We start from the raw sequence: 19,245 nt of genomic DNA on the forward strand, positions 1-19,245 counted from the left end.
CCTTACATACATAACAGCATACAGAACAGAAAGCTAATAAAAGCCCTATTCAGTCATTAGGAAACCTAGAGAAGCTGTACTCGCAGCATCCCCAAAAGTGCCCCCTGCAAAGCCCTGCTCCCTGCTCTCCATAGCTGCAGTGTTTGTCTCTGCAGATACACACTGTACCTGTGAAAAGATTGTTCCTGTGACCAGAATCTTGGCAGACATTCTGATCATCGGAAGAATCTACAAGGACGTGGTCTCTGCAGATGAACACTGCAGCCATCGGGGGCAGCAGAAGTCCAGAGCGTAAGGGAAGGGCTTACAGGCACGCTCTTGTCTTACAACATCCCTTACAATATCAACCCACACCCACACCCCTGCTAACTGAGCAAAGAGGCACTTTTTAAAAGTGGGGGTTCTCTTTATTTAGCAGGGGGAGAGCAACTGGCCCTATCCATCCCCAGCACAGCATCTCTCCAGTGGCTGTCGCTGGTGTCTATCTTATGTTTCTTTTTTTTAGATTGTGAGCCCTTTGGGGACAGGGAACCATTTTTAAAATTTTATTTGTATCTGTGTAAACCACTTTGGGAACTTTTTGTTGAAAAGTGGTATATAAATAGTATTTGTATTCTTGGGGGTGCTGTACATGAGTACAATGTTACAAATGGAAAATACTTAGTCATTTCAGAAAATATCCCCATGACATTTACAGGTCAAACTCAGCAAGAAGTTCAAAGTTTCACGAAGGCCCCAAGGATCTTTATCCAAGGAAAATTAATGTTCTCCATTAATACTTCAAAATTCAAAACATTTTTTGCATATCAAATTTGGTAATATTTTTGCAGATTTCATGCTGTTATAATTTGGGGATAGTAATAATAGAATTCAGAAAAGTAACTCACAAAGTGAGATCGACTTTGGAAAGGAAAGGCATCCTTCCACCATTCCAATTGGCATAATATGGGTAGTTGTGAACACCTCTTCTTCTGCTAATGGCTAAAACTCTGGAATGCTTCCCCTGGCCCTATGACAGGGAGGGGCCCTGTCTTCTCTCACTTTTGTTGCCCGACTGATCTGTCTGAGTCCCTGCATGGGGAATCTGGCCCCTTCCCTTCTAATTCCCAAATTGCAACAGACCCCTTCCGTAAGTACTTCCTGTCAAATAATACCTCCACTGAGTCACCTATCACAAAGCATATTTCCCATCATTAGATACAGAGCCAGAAACGAGATCTCCATGTTTATGCAGCGTGACTTGTGTGTGCATTCTGTCTTGGAGTTCAAAAATCTGCAGTGCTGCTTTTCTGACAAGGCTACAATAGCTGTATCGAAAGCAATGGCTTTGTGCTATAGACATTTTTTGCTGTAGGAAGGGCATAGGCAATCCAGCTCATTTGCAGCTAGGGAAGAGTTGTGGCTCCAAAAAGGGAGTGTGTGGAGTCAAATGCTATAAGAAATCTCAGGATGCCTCTCCAAAGTGACTTCTTTCCCCTCTCTCTCTGCTATTAGACAGGGAATGAGAGCTATTCTTACAACTCCTGCCCTCTTGCTCTTTCTATAACCTACACGCCGCCCACCCACCCCTGTCAAATCCACTTCATCATTCCAATTCTTGCTCTTTTACTCATTGCTTTTAAAAATCCACTTCTAAAGGGTGTAAATCTAAATTCTAAAACATCTGCACAACACACACTACAATAAAATTAAAATGTTTGTTACATTAAAAATATAAGCAGGATGGATAGTGTATAATATGATTTTATTGCTGTGAGAAGAAAATGTCCAGGGTTCACCTTTGCATTTAAACTGAAGTAATCAGGTTTTCTTCAGCTGAAACGGATGCCCGCTAACCTCTAAGAATTCTGAGCAATTTGCTGTGGTGGTGTCTTCATTTCATTGGTTAATTCTCCAAAAGTATCAAAAAACTCCTCCATTTCCCTCTGAAGCGTTTCATTTCGCCTCTCTGCCTCTTCGCGTGCCATCTCTGCATTGCGTATTTTAATTTCCACCAAATTATACCACTTCCGTTGCTGACCCAATTTTGAATGCAGATCCTTAATCTCTAACTGCAGTTCTTTGTTCCGTTGCTCTAGGCTGTTGGCAAAAAATAGACATGGTAGTTTTTGCAGTCCTCTTTCCCTGGCTGCATCTTGAGATACCGAGATTGTTGAAACCTAGTGCTTTCCAAGTACTTTTTTTTTTGGGGGGGGGGGGGAGGTTTCCAAGTAATATAAAATATGAGAGACATTTTCACACATTCATCACTTGTATAAGCACATAGAAGATTGGAAGAAAATTGATATATTGCCATTTCTTTTGAGCAGTATGCAGCAGGTCTGTGGTAGGTGATGAGTGACTGTGAAAAGTATGTAAACCTCCTTCTGTTGCCCTTCTTTTGCTCCAGAAAACCAACTCCCCCAAACATACATGTGAATTCAGTCTATCACCCAATACATGTGGATTTATATTGTAATATATTCATTTTTGTAGTTCTTTTTGGTGAAAAATCTTACTGTACATACACTCCTGACTTTAATGGACAAAATACAGAATTTTAATTGGTCCTTTTAAAAAGCATCTCTAAGAGGAACTCTAGCAAATTCTAATCTATGAGACATAACAATTATTTTCATTGTTAATGTAAATAATTCCAGTTCAAGCCAACCAGTAGATGTGCCTAGTACCTATAAACCAACCCCAACTCCTTCACATTGCAATTAACACCTAAGAAAGTCAAGGAGGAAAACTCCAAATGCAGATAATTCATAGACTGCACTTTTTACCTGAGAATCTTATCTTCATATTCTGCCTTTTGCCTGGCCATCTGCTGCTGTATACTGATGAAGTGGCACTGCAAGGGACTGTGATTTGTTGAGCGGTCATTCCTTGAGAGAAAACACTCACTACAGTTGCTCATTTGGCCTTGTTCCAAGCTGTCTTGAAGCCCCAAAATATTCATTGTTGCCTTGTTGGCTTCTGCAAACTCTTCTGTGCAAGTAGGCCCAGTAAAAAGTCTTGAAACTGGCGTTTCTTCAGTCCTCGAGCCATCTGGGCAGCTCTTCCAGGAGATCTCAGTAATCTTGTTTATATCCTTTTGGCTTATCGGCTTCATTCTAGGTGAGAGGTGGTTTTCGACTTTCTTTTCTTTTCTCACCCCGGATTATGAGACTTCTCATTCTATCACAGCTGTCCAAACCTTCTCAGATGCTTGGAAATAGTCCACTTTATTGGAGCCTGGATCTTGTTTCATCCCCAGAGTCTGTATTTGATACGGAATGGGCAACGCCTCAGGTTGCTGAGTTTCACATGTCCTCTTGCAGTAAGGGCTTGTTCTTATCCACCAGAGACACTGCCCTTTTATTACCCGTTCTTTTTTTCCATATGCAGCTTGACTGACATGGGTGGGTGAAAAACTGACTTGCCCATGAATTGCTTCTTTCTTTCTTTCTTTCTTTCTTCTGCTCTTGGCTGTTGAACTAAAAGAGGAAATAAAACTTGGATCATCTTCCACAAGTACAAGGTCTCCTATGTCTTTGGTACAGACAATGGAAGAAGTATGTTCAATCTGTTTGGAATTTACTGTTGTATGGCTGGCATAGGGGAGTTGCATAAATGGAAAACACTTCCTGAGTAGCTGGTAATGTCCACTGTAATTGTGCCTGCAAGGTGAGCAATGGTTCTGTTTTTCATTATTTTTATGATATTGCTAAGCTTTTGTCAAGACCAGTGGTCAGAACAAGACATATTTACAAAACAAAATAACGCAGAAGTGAAGAATAATCAAAACATGCACATGGGCTTGTTGCCACCAAAGCAAAAGAATCAGCCCTCTCTATTGCATTCCTCTCATTGTTGGCTAACAAATATGGAATTTTTTGCTTATTTGTACCAATGATGCTTCTCGGGGAGGAGGCAGAGTTCCAAATACTTGGATATTATTTTCTTGTAATTGGAGCACTGAAATAAATCCTCCACTACCCTTTCCCCACTTCTAGAAAAAGACTGCTCTGTAACGGCCATTCAAGACAGTTGTGTGCATCTGCTGGACCAGAGAAGTGTCAAAGCTTAATATCTGAAAAATTTTTATCAGATCTTTCTAAATGCAAAATAGAATGCAAAACAGTGGTGCATCAGCTGGTAATCTCCCAGTTTGACTATTACAATGCACTCTACGTGGTTAGAGTGCTGGACTAGGACCGAGGAGACCTGAGTTCAAATCCCCATTCAGCCATGATACTTGCTGGGTGACTCTGGGCCAGTCACTTCTCTCTCAGCCTAACCTTCTTCACAGGGTTGTTGTGAAAGAGAAACTTATGTATGTAGTACACCGCTCTGGGCTCCTTGGAGGAAGAGCGGGATATAAATGTAATAATAATAATAATAATACGTTGGGTTGCCTTGGTACATAGTCTGGAAACTTCAGTTAGTTCAGAATGCAGCAGCCAGATTGGTCTCTGGGGCAACCCGGAGAGACCATATTTTTCCTGTTTTGAAACAGTTACACTGGCTGCCAATATGTTCCGGGCGAGAGAGAACCAGCGTGATGTAGTGGTTAGAGTGCCGAACTAGGTCCGGGGAGACCCGAGTTCAAATCCCCATTCAGCCATGATACTAGCTGGGTGACTCTGGGCCAGTCACTTCTCTCTCAGCCTAGCCTACTTCACAGGGTTGTTGTGAAAGAGAAACTTAAATATGTAGTACACTGCTCTGGGCTCCTTGGAGGAAAAGTGGGATATAATAATAATAATAATAATAATAATAATTGAAGTTGTATGGAAAGTCCCAGTCAGAAATTGAATCACTGCTAAACACTGTCCGTATATTCAGTAGCGATATAGCAATGGAGTTTGGACTAGACAAGTGTGCTGTATTAATAATGAACAGAGGGGAAATAACAAAAACAGAAGAAATAGAACCGCCCAATGGAAGCAACATCAAGAACCTGTCAGAGAAAAAACATTACAAATACTTGGGCATTCTCCAGGCTGATAACATCGCACACACTGAAGTGAAAGGAAAAATGGGAAGTGAATACATCTGGAGAGTTAGAAAAATCCTCAAGTCCAAACTCAATGGCAGGAACACCATACAAGCCATAAACACCTGGGCTATACCTGTTATCAGATACACTGCAGGAATAATAGACTGGACCCAGGCAGAGCTAGAGACGCTAGATCATAAGACCAGGAAAATCATGACCATCAATCATGCTCTGCACCACCGCAGTGATGTAGATAGGCTCTACATCCCTCGCAGCTCAGGTGGAAGAGGAATGCTGCAAGTCCATCAAACAGTAGAGGAGGAGAAAAGAGGCCTTGAAGAATATATCAAGGACAGTGAAGAAAATGCACTTCAAATGGTCAATAACGAGAAACTATTCAACACCACTGAAACAAAGCAGGCCTACAAGAAAGAACAAGTCAAGAACCGAGCAGAAAAATGGAAAAATAAGCCACTGCATGGTCAATATTTGCACAATATAAGTGGAAAATCCGACATCACCAAGACCTGGCAATGGCTTAAGAATGGCAACTTCAAGAAAGAAACAGAGGGTTTAATACTGACTGCACAAGAACAGGCACTAAGAACAAATGCAATAAGAGCAAAAGTAGAAAAATCAACAAGACTGACTACAAACAAAGGCATGACAAGGTAGCAGGGATGATACACTGGAACATCTGCAAAAAATACAAGCTACCTGTAGCCAAGAATTGGTGGGACCATAAAATTGAAAAAGTTGAAGAAAATGAAGATGTTAAAATACTATGGGACTTCCGACTACAAACAGACAAACATCTGCCACACAATACACCAGATATAACTGTAGTCGAGAAGAAAGAAAAACAAGATAAAATAATCAACATAGCAATACCAGGGGATAGCAGAATAGAAGAAAAAGAAATAGAAAAAATCACCAAATACAAAGATCTACAAATTGAAATTGAAAGGCTGTGGCAGAAAAAAACCAAAATAATCCCAGTGGTAATTGGCGCCCTGGGTGCAGTTCCAAAAGACCTTGAAGAGCACCTCAACACCATAGGGGCCACAGAAATCACCATCAGCCAATTACAAAAAGCAACAACTTCTTCTTCTTCTTCTTCTTCTTCTTCTTCTTCTTATTATTATTATTATTATTATTATTATCATCATCATCATCATCATCATCATCATCATCTTGTTTACACAGTCAGACAGGTGTTATTGACTGGTTTGTTTTATCTAGACATCGAGTCCTTCCCAAGGACCTAGGCTGGCTGAATTTGATTGTCTATGTTGTTGTTATAAATATCGTTGCAGAATATAGGCTGTTCCCAGTAAAGCTGCTTTTTATATGTTTGGCCTGGCCTTCCAGGGTTTTAATTAGTTTTAATTGTTTTAATGCTCTAACCTGGTTTTCAGGGTTTTAATTGTTCTGATTGTTTGTTTGTTTGTTTGTTTGAAGATGTTTTAATTGTTAATTGGTGTTTATATTCTGTTTTAATTGTTGTTTTTAATGGTTTCTGTAAGTCGAGAAGAAAGAAAAACAAGTTAAAATAATCAATATAGCAATACCAGGGGATAGCAGAATAGAAGAAAAAGAAATAGAGCCTTTTCTGATGGGCGGTATAAAAATCAAATACATACATACATAAAGTGAAGGGTGAACCTAAATGCATAATATCATGGAGCAGCCTTCACTTCTGCTGACTTGGACAGATCAGGTTGTACATATATATCATTCAATCTATTTTTATATTGCACTGTAGCTGTCCCTGGCACAATACCACTAAAAAAATTTTTTAAAGTCTGTTTAACCAGCTTATTGACTTAAAAAAAATAATTCCAAAGCGGTGGATATGATTTTTAAAACACACACACACACACACACACACACACACACACACACACACACTCTCAACAATATTAAAAGAAAAGCAGAATAAATAACAGCAAATTGGATGGGTGGGGGGACTAATAATAAAATAAAATCAGACTTAAAGGTAAAGTGTGCCGTCAAGTCGGTTTCGACTCCTGGCACCCACAGAGCCCTGTGGTTTTTTTTGGTGGAATACAGGAGGGGTTTACTATTGCCTCCTCCCGTGCAGTATGAGATGATGCCTTTCAGCATCTTCCTTTATTGCTGCTGCCCAGTATAGTACCAGCAGGGATTTGAACCAGCAACCTTCAGTGGCGCAGCAGGGAAATGTTTGACTAAAATCAGACTTACTGTTATTTAAAAGCTCAGGCAAATCAAAAGGTCTTAACATGGCACCTAAAACTTGGCAATGAAGATGTCAGTTGGTCCTCTCTGGGAAGGGCACTCCATCACCTTGATCCTAGTCAAGAACTGAAAAGGTTCTCTTCCCAGTTCCCACCCACCCAGAGGCGTAACTAGGGAAAACGGCGCCCGGGGCAAGCACTGAAATGGCGCCCCCCCCCCACCATACTACATTATACTTAGGTTTTTCCTCACAAGCGCCCGCCGCCGCCGCCAAGCCAGGCCACTGACTGGCCGCCAGGCGCCAGCAAAGCAATGGGGGGGGGCGCGGGCGGCGCGGAAGGGACCGCTCGTGGGGGAGGGGGCGCCGATGCGCTCCCTTGACTGCTGCAGCGCTGCTGCACTGAGCAGGAAACATTTGTATTAACAAAAAAATTTTTAAAAAAATTTGTCATGGCGGCGCCCCCCATGTGACCAGAAAAGATGGCGCCCGGGGCACGTGCCCCCCCTGTCCCCCCTATAGTTACGCCTCTGCACCCACCTCACTCAGAAGATGGGGCATGCATATAAGGATTTTGGATTAAGACTTTATCGCCCTAGTGGGTTTGTATGGGATAATACAGGGATCCTCAACGTTGGGCCCCCAGATGTTCTTGGACTTCAACTCCCATAATCCCTAGCCAAAGGCCACTGGGCCTGGAGATTATGGGAGTTGAAGTCCAAAAACATCTGGGGGCCCAACGCTGAGGATTCCTGGGATAATATGTAAAAGAAAATCCATAAATATGAAATAGATGTTCTGTCTTCTGATGCCAAGAATCATACTTCCAAGTATTCTCCATGGCTTGTTCCTATCTATCAAAGAAATAGCTATTTCTACCAAATAGAAATAGCTTCATCAATTGAATAATAAACTACTTCTCCCCACCGCCCAATGTAGCTTGACATGGGTGGGTGGAACCACCAAGCAATCTGTCCTTCATCAATTGAATTTTGAACCAATAATGTATAAAAGCACACTCATCGTAATATATAACATGCCAGCTTCTGTCTTAAGGAGCAGACGAGGAGCTCTTCTGTGAACACAGAAAAGTGATCTTGGAATTCTGTTTTGAGAAGATTATGGTGTAAGGGCTTCATATTATTTTTTATCAGGTCTGGAACCATTACAAGTTTTTAAGGGTTCTTCCTAAAGAGAAATTTCAGAGAGTTTTCACATTCCTATTTTGATGGCATTTGGCAACACAATTTAGCATTTCAAGGATAGATAAAGCTTGCTTGTCCCCATTATGCTTCCAGAATACTGATAATCCAGTTAATTGTTTGGCCTTTTGATTCTTTCAGCTGAATTCTATGAAATAAATCCCCAAATAGGAACAAAAAGGGTTAGTTTGTTCAGTATCAGTTCTCCAGGTCTTCCATCAAAAACAGTAATCTTAGTCTTGGTCCTTTCTACAGTAATTTGGGGGTTTTGTAATAATTTCCCAGATCAACCAGCAAAAATCTCAAGCACTCTCGTGCAAAGGAAAACAGAACTATACCATCTGTGCCAAGCAAGAGTGAAATGACCATAAACCAGTGGTACATATGCTGGTAACCTCCAGGCTTGACTACTGTAATGCACAATTGGTCAGAACGCAGCAGCCAGTCTGGTCTCTGGAATAGCCTGAAGAGACCATATAACACCAATCTTAAGAGAACTGCACTGGCTGTCAATATTTTACTAAGCAAAATACAAAGTGCTGGTTATTACCTATAAAGCTCTTAATGAAAGCGCCTCCTTTGTTTGTTATGAACCCTCCTGCCTATTAAGATAATCTGGGGAGGTCCAGTTACAGTTACCACTGGCTTGTTTGGTGGCTACTGGGACTGGGCTCTCTCTGTGGTTGCCCCAGGGTGCTGGAATGCACTCCCTATCAAGATCATAGCTTCTCCATCTCTGGTTATTTTTAAGGAGACTCTTAAGATGCACCCGTTTTCTCAGGCTTTACATTAATTTTAAATGGTTTGTTTTATATTGTAAAATTATTTTAATCATTTTATCCTGTTTTATATTTGTGGTATTTTAACTGATGTACGCTTCCTAGGGATGCACATATCCCTATATGTATGCGTCCTTATATATCAGGCGGTATATAAATATGATAAAGTTTTAACCAGATAGAACAGCCAAAGTCAGTGTAAGATAACTTTTGCCTGCAACTCTTTCCTCTAGATCAGGGTTACTTAAACTTGTTGGACTACAACTCCCATCATCCACACCCACAAGTTGTTCTAGTAAGAACTAATTAGCCGACTTTCCTTTCACTGTCTCTACATCTGGACTAAATTTGGTGCAAATCGAGGTCTACAAATTAGATCTCTTGTGTCTCAAATGTTCATGTGTCTGCCATCTTGGATCGGGGTGGATGTCATCATTACAAACTGCACCATTGAGGTGTCCCTGTGTGTCACTCACTACCACTCTTCCAAATTTGGTTCAAATCAGACAGTCCTCAAGTTAGTGCACTTGCACCTCAAAAGTTTGTGCATCCGCCATCTTGGATTGGGGTGGATGACATCATCACAAACTACACCATTGGGGCATCCCTATGTGTCCATTCAGCTGTAGCAAATTTGGTTCAAATTGATTTGACTGCCCACAAGTGAGTGTACTTGCGCCTCAAATGTTTGTGTCCAACATCTTGAATTGAGGTGGATGACATCGTCATAGTCTTTGCTGTTGAGGTATGCCTATGTGTCCCTAGAGCTGTAGCAAATTTGGTTCAAATTGATTTTAATGTTGTTTTAGAATATTGCTTTAAAAAAATTTAAATTGTTGTGTTTTAAATTACTTGTTTTTGTTTTTGACTACTGTTTTAATGTTGTTTTTGTCTTCTTGTGAACCACCCAGAGACATAAGTTTTGGGTGGTAGAAAAATATGTTAAATAAATAAATAATTGGTTAAGCGGTTCAAAAGTTAGCTCACTTGCGCATCAAAGGTTTATGCTTCCACCATCTTGAATCAAGGTGGATGGCATCATCACAAATGACACCACTGAGGTGTCCCTGTGTATCACTCACTACAACTGTATGTAATTTGTTTCAAATCAGTTAGAGTCCACAAGTTAGCCCACACTTGCACCTCAGACCACGCATCCACCACCTTAGATTGGGGTAGATCTCATCATCACAAACTACACCATTGAGGTGTCCTAAATGTGTCCCTACAGCTGAAGCAAATTTGGTTCAGATTGGTTAAGCGGTTCACAAGTTAGCCCACTTGCGCCTTATAATTGTACGCATCTCCCATCTTGGATCGGGGTGGATGACATCATCACAAATTACACCATTGAGGCGTCCCTGTGTGTCACTCACTGCAACTGTACCTAATTTGGTTTAAATTGGTTAGATAGTCCACAAATCAGCTGGCTTGCACCTCAGATGTTCATGTGGCCACCATCTTGAATTGGAGTGGATGACATCATCATACACCATACCATTTGGGCATCCCTATATGTTCCTGTAGTTGTAACAATTTTGGTTCAAATCGGTTAAACAGTTCACAAGCGGGCTCACTTGTGCCTCAAAAGTGTACTTATCAGCTATCTTGGATTGCCATCTTGTAGGGGTGGATTACATAATCACAAACTATGCCATTGAGGTGTCCCAACAACTGTACCTGATTTGGTTCATATTGGTCCAGGTGTTGCACAGTTGATAGCAGGGGACACACGGACACACACAGAGAAAGTTGGGTGATCTCATAAGCCTACTGGAAAGTTGGCTAAAAAAGTCATACTTTTTATTGTAATAGGCCTACTAGTTTACCTTTATCCAGTGGTTTAGCTCTAGTCGGAGGAAGGTGTCTCCCAACCTCCCACCCACTCCATATTAATTTATCCATATATGCCAAAGGCATAAAATATAAAAATTATTCAGTAAATTGTAAAGAACCAAAAATTTGGGGGAAACTAGCTGAGATGTTTCAGGGGGGAGATTATATGAGCCCATTCGTTGTATCTCTGTGGCATTAATGATAATGCTTGGTGTTTAGGTCCTAGGCATCTCATAAATGGATGTTAGGTGTGCACTAGGGGGAACTTAAGCCTTATCTATATATAATCATCCACAGTTAGACAAAAGGGGTGATAAGAATCAATTTAAAGTTCTTGGTCTTCTGGGAAATACCTGAACCCTTTGTTTTATCAGGTGTCAAAAGAGATAAATGTTCCTAGTTCTCTAACTGCTAAAAGCTTGGTTCTACCATAAATTTAATAGACATATATCTAATAAACAGATGAGAATCTTTTCTGTACAAACCAATCAATTTGTTCAATTTGTTTAAATGCTGCCTTTCTACAGAACTGTGCTCAAGAAGCATTTAGATAATATTCCCAACTCCCCTCTAAGGGATTGGCTATTTCTGGATTTTTAAAGAAAGCCATCAATACATGCCCATGAAACACAAATAAATGTTTTCCCTGCCCTCATACTACCGGTAGTTGCTTGGTATAACTCACTCCTGAAGGTATCGAAGTGGTGAGGGTGTTTCTTCAACATAGAAGTGTCAGCTTCCTCCTGGATTTTTAGAATTCCAAATTGCCTAGTCTTGTTTCTTGAGTGAAAACAATGTATTAGGAATCCTCCATTGTTCTGAATCTTGTGTAGTGCATGTGTGGTTGGCTGCAGTTTTCACTCAATTAATAACTCTCATCTCCCTATTGTCGATGGACATGTGCGCAGTGATAAAACTTCAGGAGAGCAATCTTGAAGTAATTATATATGCTGAATTGAGACTGTTTCCTTTATATTTTTACCAATATTCAAAGTACATGTACACTTTGGTAAAACACTGCACTACAAGTATCGTGATGCTATGTGTAGTATTCCTTTATTTTTTCCTTTCGTTTTTATCAATGCAAATGTGCACATCAGTAATGTTAAGGGGAGGAAAACATGGGAATGAAGAAGAGGATTGAAAGCTGGTGCAAACTGTATATGTGCCAGTCTGGAATTAGTTCCAGACATTTTCTTAATGATGAAAGAATTAAGAAGGTCTAGAATTTAGGAAATCTGCTAGTCTCTACCTCTATGCTTCATATGTAATCTTGGCAGATGTCTGGAAGGCAGAGAGATAAATTGGATTTTGCCTTCGCAGCAAATGAGTAATTTCCAAGTAATATAAAGACACAACTGCAAAGAATGCCAGCTGTTGCTTGCACATATGGGAAAGGCTTTTCTCATTCTGGAGCAGAACTTCCTGCCAGACAGCCTTTTTCAGAAGAATTGTCAAAAGCAGCATTTTATTTTATTTTATTTTATTTTATTTCTTTTTTGAACATGTAGTGTGCTAATGGTTCCAGAAGAGCTTGCCACTTGGACTGCTATAAATATAACTTTGATATTCTAGCATGCCAAATGGATTTAGGATGGATTGGAAGTTAAAAGGGTGATATTTCCCCTCGTTTTGCAAAGTAGGCAGAAATATCTTGAAACATGCAATCCTCAAGGCTTTCTCCATACTTCAGAAAGCCTTGCAGAAAGAATGTAGCTCATGCATTAATGTGTGTCAACAGGGTCAAGGAAGCAGCAGAGGAGACGAAATAAATAGAAGCCTGATATACTGGAGAAATTCTGCTGAAATTAAGTGGTCATAAAATCAGTACAACTTCAAAGTCATATGTGTAACCCTCCTTGCAAAAGCAATGGTAGCAACAATGGCTGGAGCCTCATTCATTTTGGCACAAGCCCCTCCAAGACACCGCAAGATCTCCACAAGAGATGTTTCAAAAGATGTTCTTTCCCTCTCACAAAACTGCCCGCAGTTGGCATCACTGGGCACCAGCTGGGGCCCATGCCCTGCAGGGAGCCTGCTGCTGCTGCTTCATCTCCTAGCTGTCTTGACCTTCCTGCCCTTCTTATCCACAGAGAAAGGGCAGGCAAGCACATGAATAGTAGGGATGTGCACAAAACCGGTTTGCCTGTTCAGTTCGAATTTGAACCAGGTTCAAACCAGGAGGGGGAGGTTCGGTTTTGGTTTTGCTCGAACCCCCCTGGTTTGGTTCAAATTTGAACCATTTCAAACTGGTTTGAACCTCCAAAAGTGGATGCAGTGGTAGCTGGCACTCATGGATACCTACCACCCAAACCCCAATGCAATTGGACACTTGTATGATTTTTTATGAATTTTTGAAATTTATTTTATTTTATTCTCATAGAGTATAATGAGACCTGAACCAGCCCATTATTCCCTATTGTGGAGCACCCATGAGTGCCAACAACCATCCAAACCCCGAAGCAATTGAACACTCCTACGATTTTTTTAATGAATTTTTGAAATATTTTTAATTATTTTTCTCATAGGGTATCATGGGACCTGAACCAGCCCATTATGCCCAATTGTGGAGCACCCATGGGTGACAACAACCATCCAAACCCCAAAGCAATTTAACACTCCTACGATTTTTTATGAATTTTTGAAATATTTTAATTATTTTTCTCATAGGGTATCATGGGACCTGAACCAGCCCATTATGCCCTATTGTGGAGCACCTAGGGGTACAAACATGGGGTGGGTAGTAGGCACCCAGGAGTGCCTACCACCCACAAAACCTCAAGGCAATCGGACACTCCTCCTCTGGTAGCATATGAGATTTTCAATGACATAGCATAAATCCACTCTCATTTGCAACCAAAGAATCTACACTCAGAACACCTCAGAAACAACAAAACCCAGTATCCCATGGGTTAGCAACCCATGGGGGTGGTTGGCACCCTCTGTACACTACACCACCACTCGCTCTGGGCCACCCCAGCACCCCACAAGTGCAGTTATGGGGCTGCTGAAACCTCCATGATTCTTCGTGGAAAACAACTTTAAAGACGCATAAACTTCAAAAATCACTTAAAAATCATCCCTTTGCCCAATTCCTTTCAAATAATTTGGGTAGCTTCCTTGCCCCCCTTGGGAACTAACACCCACCACTCTCTAGTCTAGGCCATCTCCTCCCCCACCCCACCCCCCGCGAAATGAAGCTATACATTTGCTGCAATCCGCATTATTCCCTATGAAGAATTCAAAAATACTTTTAAAATTCACCAATAATTGGAGTGTCTGATTACCTTGAGGTTTTGTGGGTGGTAGGCACCCCTGGGTGCCTACCACCCACACCATGTTTGTGCCCCTAGGTGCTCCACAATAGGGGATAATGGGCTGGTTCAGGTCCCATTATACCCTATGAGAAAAATATTTCAAATATTCATAAAAAATCATAGGAGTGTTCAATTGCTTCAGGGTTTGGATGGCACTCATGGGTGCTCCACAACAGGGTATAATGGGGTGGTTTGAGTCCCATTATGTCCTATGAGAAAAAATATAAATAAATTTTAAAAATTCATAAAAAATCGTATGAGTGTCCGATTGCTTTATGGGTTTGGGTGGTAAGTATCCATGGGTGCCAACTACTACCGCACCCACTTTGGGAGGTTTGAACCAGTTCAAAATGAACCACCCCCCAGTTTGGTTCGAATTCAAACCTGCAGCTTGAATCTGATGGCTGGTTCGGTTCGAATTTGAACCATTGAACTGAACCAGTTCGAATTCAAACCGGTTTGCACATCCCGAATGAATAGCATCAAGGAGGAGCTCAGCAACCACACTCAGCTGCCAGCTCATAGTCCTAGACTTGGTTTTGGCCAGGTGGCTTTGCAGCTCTTTTCCCAGTGGTGGCGGCGGTGGCGGTGGTGGTGGGTGTGGGAGGGGAAGAAGCTGTGCAGGTGGGCTGAAGAGAATCAACCCCACCCCTGCTCCTACCTGCATCCATTATTTTGTAAGCAGAAAGACCTTCAACTGCAATGAAGTGTGGCAGCTGGACAGAAAAAAAACCAGACTGTTCAAGTGCAGCTCCCTGCTATGCATTGTGCAATACTGCAGGTAGTGTAGGGATGTGCACAAACCTCAGTTTGTGCACAGGTTCGGGGCCAAACCGGTTCAGACAATGTTCGAACCGGTTTGGCACCACTGGTGGGGGAACGGCGAGTTGGATCTTTAAAAAGGAGAGCAGATCCTTATCTGCGCTCGACAACATGCAGCTTCCGGTGGGACGGCAGCAGTCGTTCTCTGTGGGATGGTGGTGCTCATCCCAAGAACCTGCGCATAGCTCCTAAGGTAGTGCTTAATTGCTGCAGACTCGGAATTTTCCAGACATAAAAAAATTAACACCTGACCTGTCCCACTTAAGTGGAAAGATTAGCTGAGGAGAGTGAACATGAAGTACGTAGCTGATGTGCCTACTGCATTTTCAAGCTCTATGTAACTCAGTGTTTCAGCCTATTTTTCCTGAATACAGTCATATTATTAAGCGAGCATTCATTCATATATATATATATATATATATATATATATATATATGATATCAATGTTTGATATAGTTTTGTTGGTGTTCTTTAGTTTGTTTGCAAATTGGTGAAAATTGTAAACAAAGATTAATCATAATTGTGATTTATATTTAATTACATATATTTAATTTTTTTTTTAAAAAAAAATCCTGTTTTCTGAAATGGCTGCAGATATTCATTTAACAACATTTTGAAAACAAATAGAACTTAGCAACTGTGGGTTTGTGTCTTGAACATAAAGGGGGAAATGGTCTTAATCCAGGTAGGGGCAAACATGCATGGGAACAGGCTTCTAGGCATGTGTAATTAGGAGGGTAAGGAACTGCAGACATGACTTGGTGTGTGCACAGCACAGCAGCACCCTGCTTTTGGATAGGATCAGGAGCTTTACGGGAAGTACTCGCTTCACTTAGGGTTGCCAGCCTTCCAGGACATGCATGCTGTCCCCAGGAATTGGTGTCAGTTTCTAGGTGACTTGAAATCAATTGTTATTGGCTCAATACTGTTAAAAATACTGGGAGGGGGGAAGGGTAGAACTCTGGGAACAGCTTCATTGAGAGTTGCCAATCCTAGTTTTATTGCATGCAATTGAATCTGAGCCAATGTCTCTTGAAGCGAATTTTCAAAAATGTAGAACTTAATATTGGCACAGGATGCTGATGACAATTTGCAACTCAAGCTGTTATTTTAGTACTACTATGAATATTTATATATCGCTCTTAAAGAGGTTTACATATACAAATAAATAATACATAAATAAGATGGCCCCTTGTCCTCCAAAGCACCCACAATCTAAAAAGAAACATGGCAGCTACCAGCAACAGCCATTGAAGGGATGCTGCACTGGGGTTGGATAGGGGCAGTTGCTCTCCCCCTGCTACAAAATGTGAAATGTGCTGCAAACTGAATTGCTAGTCAAATGGTTACAACACTTGGCAACAGGGCATCAGAAAGGCAACACAACAAAGACATGAGACATACAATTAATAGAAAAATGTGTTGTTTGACTTTCAGCCCTACAAGGCCAACTTGCAGACCACTTCAATCTCTTTATTATCCTCAAAGTGAGAAGGTCTCTATTGTATTATCAAAATGTGAGCACAAGGTGTCACTATTGCCTTTTATTTCCTGCAAGTCAGTCTGTGAAGAGATCAGCTCTCACTGTTCAAAACGTAAACTTTCTCACTAAAGTTAATAGGAAGCTATTTGCTCTGTTGCTTCTAAAGTTTGATCATGCTGTTAACTTTTAGCTACACTTGTGGAAACAAAGGTTAATATGACACTATCCTAGCTGAAGCAGGCTCATATCCCATATTTGAAGCCCATACAAATCCCCCTCCAGAGGAATCTGCAACCCACTTCCAAATCCACTTACAATTAAATGCACCATTCTAATTGCTTTTTGGATGAGGTAAATTTCTGTCACTCATAACGGATAATTGTTGGTCCTGGCAAATCATCTTGGTATGCCCTACAGACTTCCCACTGAACATGTGCAATCTCCTGACCTCTTCCATCTTTGGAAGCAATGACCACCACCCTGCTTAATCAATCAAAATCAAATCTTCCTGACAGAGGACTACGGTTAATAATAATGCCAACAATTGGTGGGACCATAAAATTGAAAAAGTTGAAGAAAATGAAGACGCAAAAATATTATGGGACTTCCGACTACAAACAGACAAACATCTGCCACACAATACACCAGATATAACTGTAATCGAGAAGAAAGAAAAACAAGTTAAAATAATCAACATAGCAATACAAGGGGATAGCAGAATAGAAGAAAAAGAAATAGAAAAAAATCACAAAATACAAAGATCTACGAATTGAAATTGAAAGACTGTGGCAGAAGAAGACCAAAATAATCCCAGTAGTAACTGGTACCCTAGGTGCAATTCCAAAACACCTTAAAGAGCACCTCAACACCATAGGGGCCACAGAAATCACCATCAGCCAATTACAAAAAGCAACTTAACTGGGAACAGCCTATATTCTATGATGATATCTATAATAATAACAACAATGATATTGATAATAAAATTCTGGCATCCCACAATGTCTGGATAAACAAACCAGTCAATAACACCTGTCTGACTGTGTAAACAAGAAATAATAATAATTAATGTGGCAAACAGACTTGGGTAAAGTATAGAGAAATATATATAATGATTATTTGTTTCTTTGTTTATTTTATTACATTTCTATACCGCCCTAACCAAAGACTCTGGGCAGTGCACAAGTAAAAAACAAACACCATTTAAAACAAACTGCTTAAAACACTACAATATAAAAATAAGCTTAAAACAGTTCAAAGCCATTTAAAACCAATTAAAAATTGATCTCCTCCTCCTCCTCCAGTATGTGACAGGTATAACTAGTAATCCAGAATAGAACACACATTAGCAGCCCAGATACTGTAGAATACTGTACAATTTTATATGTGAGCTTTTGCAACAGGACTCGAACACCACAGTTACTCCTGTTCAAATATCAGTTCTTTAGGCTGCAATCCCAAACACACTTACTAGAGGGTAAACCCCATTGAATAGTGAGACTTGCTTCTGAGTAGGCATGCATAGGATTGTGCTGTTAGCTCTTGAAAAATTGGCCCAGACACCTCTCTACCCTTTCCCCCAGTGCACCAAAAGTGAATGAAGATGTGGATTTATTTGACAAATTTAGGGCCTGCTTTTCAGCAATTGTTCTGAAACTCAGTTAGAAAAAGCAGCAATAAATTTATAGCATCCATGCAGTATTATTTTCAATTGCAGCTCCTGGAGAAAAATCCAGTACCTTCATTCAAAGTCAAGGGGGTTGCTTCTCAAGGGGGTTGCTTCTAATTGGTTTTATTGTGTTTTAATAGTTTGATTTTAATTGTTAACTTGTTTTAATTGTTTTTATCATGCTGTAAAATGCCCTGAGCCATTTTGTAAGGGCGGTATTCAAATTAGATAGATAGATAGATAGATAGATAGATAGATAGATAATGCTGCCATGTAGAAAGGCAGTACATTCCGAACAGGTTTCACAAAAGTTCAGTCTCGCTTGTAGTTCTGCCTTCACCAAATCTACAGTCATTCGGTTTCTTTTTTTCAAAGACAAGCTTGTCATCTGGCTGAAAAGAATATGGGGCTTTTAACATTGACACTGTGTAGCTGCAATGCCTGGAGAGAAGCACCAGAAAAATTTATTTAAGCATTTCCCCCCAATCAAATTCCTGGATACATTTCATATCCAGGATGACATTTTCCCTATATCCTGGACAGGGCATCTGATTCCTGGATTTTCCAGGCCAATCCTGGACATGTGGCAACCCTAAGGGAACGATATGTGCCATCTCCAAAGATTTGAGGACTTTGCTCATCAGGGTGCTTCAGGGCCATTCGTGCCCCATTCAGAAACATCCTCTGCCTAAGAAAAGAGTTGTTCAGTTAGCATTCATAATTTTAACCACAAATTTATTACAATATTTTAGCAATTCTTTTTCTTCACAGTAAAGCATGTACATTATAGCTCATACTTCTTTCCCCTCTGTAGAAGTCTTGACAATTGCTGTGGTGCCAGACTCTTCACAGCTGTTGTGAGAGAGACAAGACAATCTCAAGACAATGGCTCGTTGTAATAATCCAGTTTCGTTTCGAATAAGAAGGGAAGCAGAGTGTGTTTGTGGCTTTTTCTA

At 40.7% G+C, this 19,245-nt stretch overlaps 1 protein-coding gene across 1 annotated transcript in view; it reads right to left on the minus strand.

Annotated features, from left to right (window-relative positions):
- Nucleotides 1-372: 372 nt before the first annotated feature.
- The window catches only part of LOC128347338 (rho GTPase-activating protein 24-like), a 52,042-nt gene continuing 33,169 nt past the window's right edge, over nt 373-19,245 (minus strand). The window contains exons 2-3 of the mRNA XM_053301811.1: nt 2,769-3,461; nt 373-2,079 (exon numbers count right to left, since the gene is read on the minus strand). Coding sequence (XP_053157786.1) covers nt 1,839-2,079; nt 2,769-3,097 — 570 coding nt within the window. The 5' untranslated portion in view covers nt 3,098-3,461 and the 3' untranslated portion in view covers nt 373-1,838. The remainder of the gene's footprint in view (nt 2,080-2,768; nt 3,462-19,245) is intronic.

This window comes from Hemicordylus capensis, chromosome 2 (genome assembly GCF_027244095.1).
Source record: "Hemicordylus capensis ecotype Gifberg chromosome 2, rHemCap1.1.pri, whole genome shotgun sequence".
NCBI lineage: Eukaryota > Metazoa > Chordata > Lepidosauria > Squamata > Cordylidae > Hemicordylus > Hemicordylus capensis.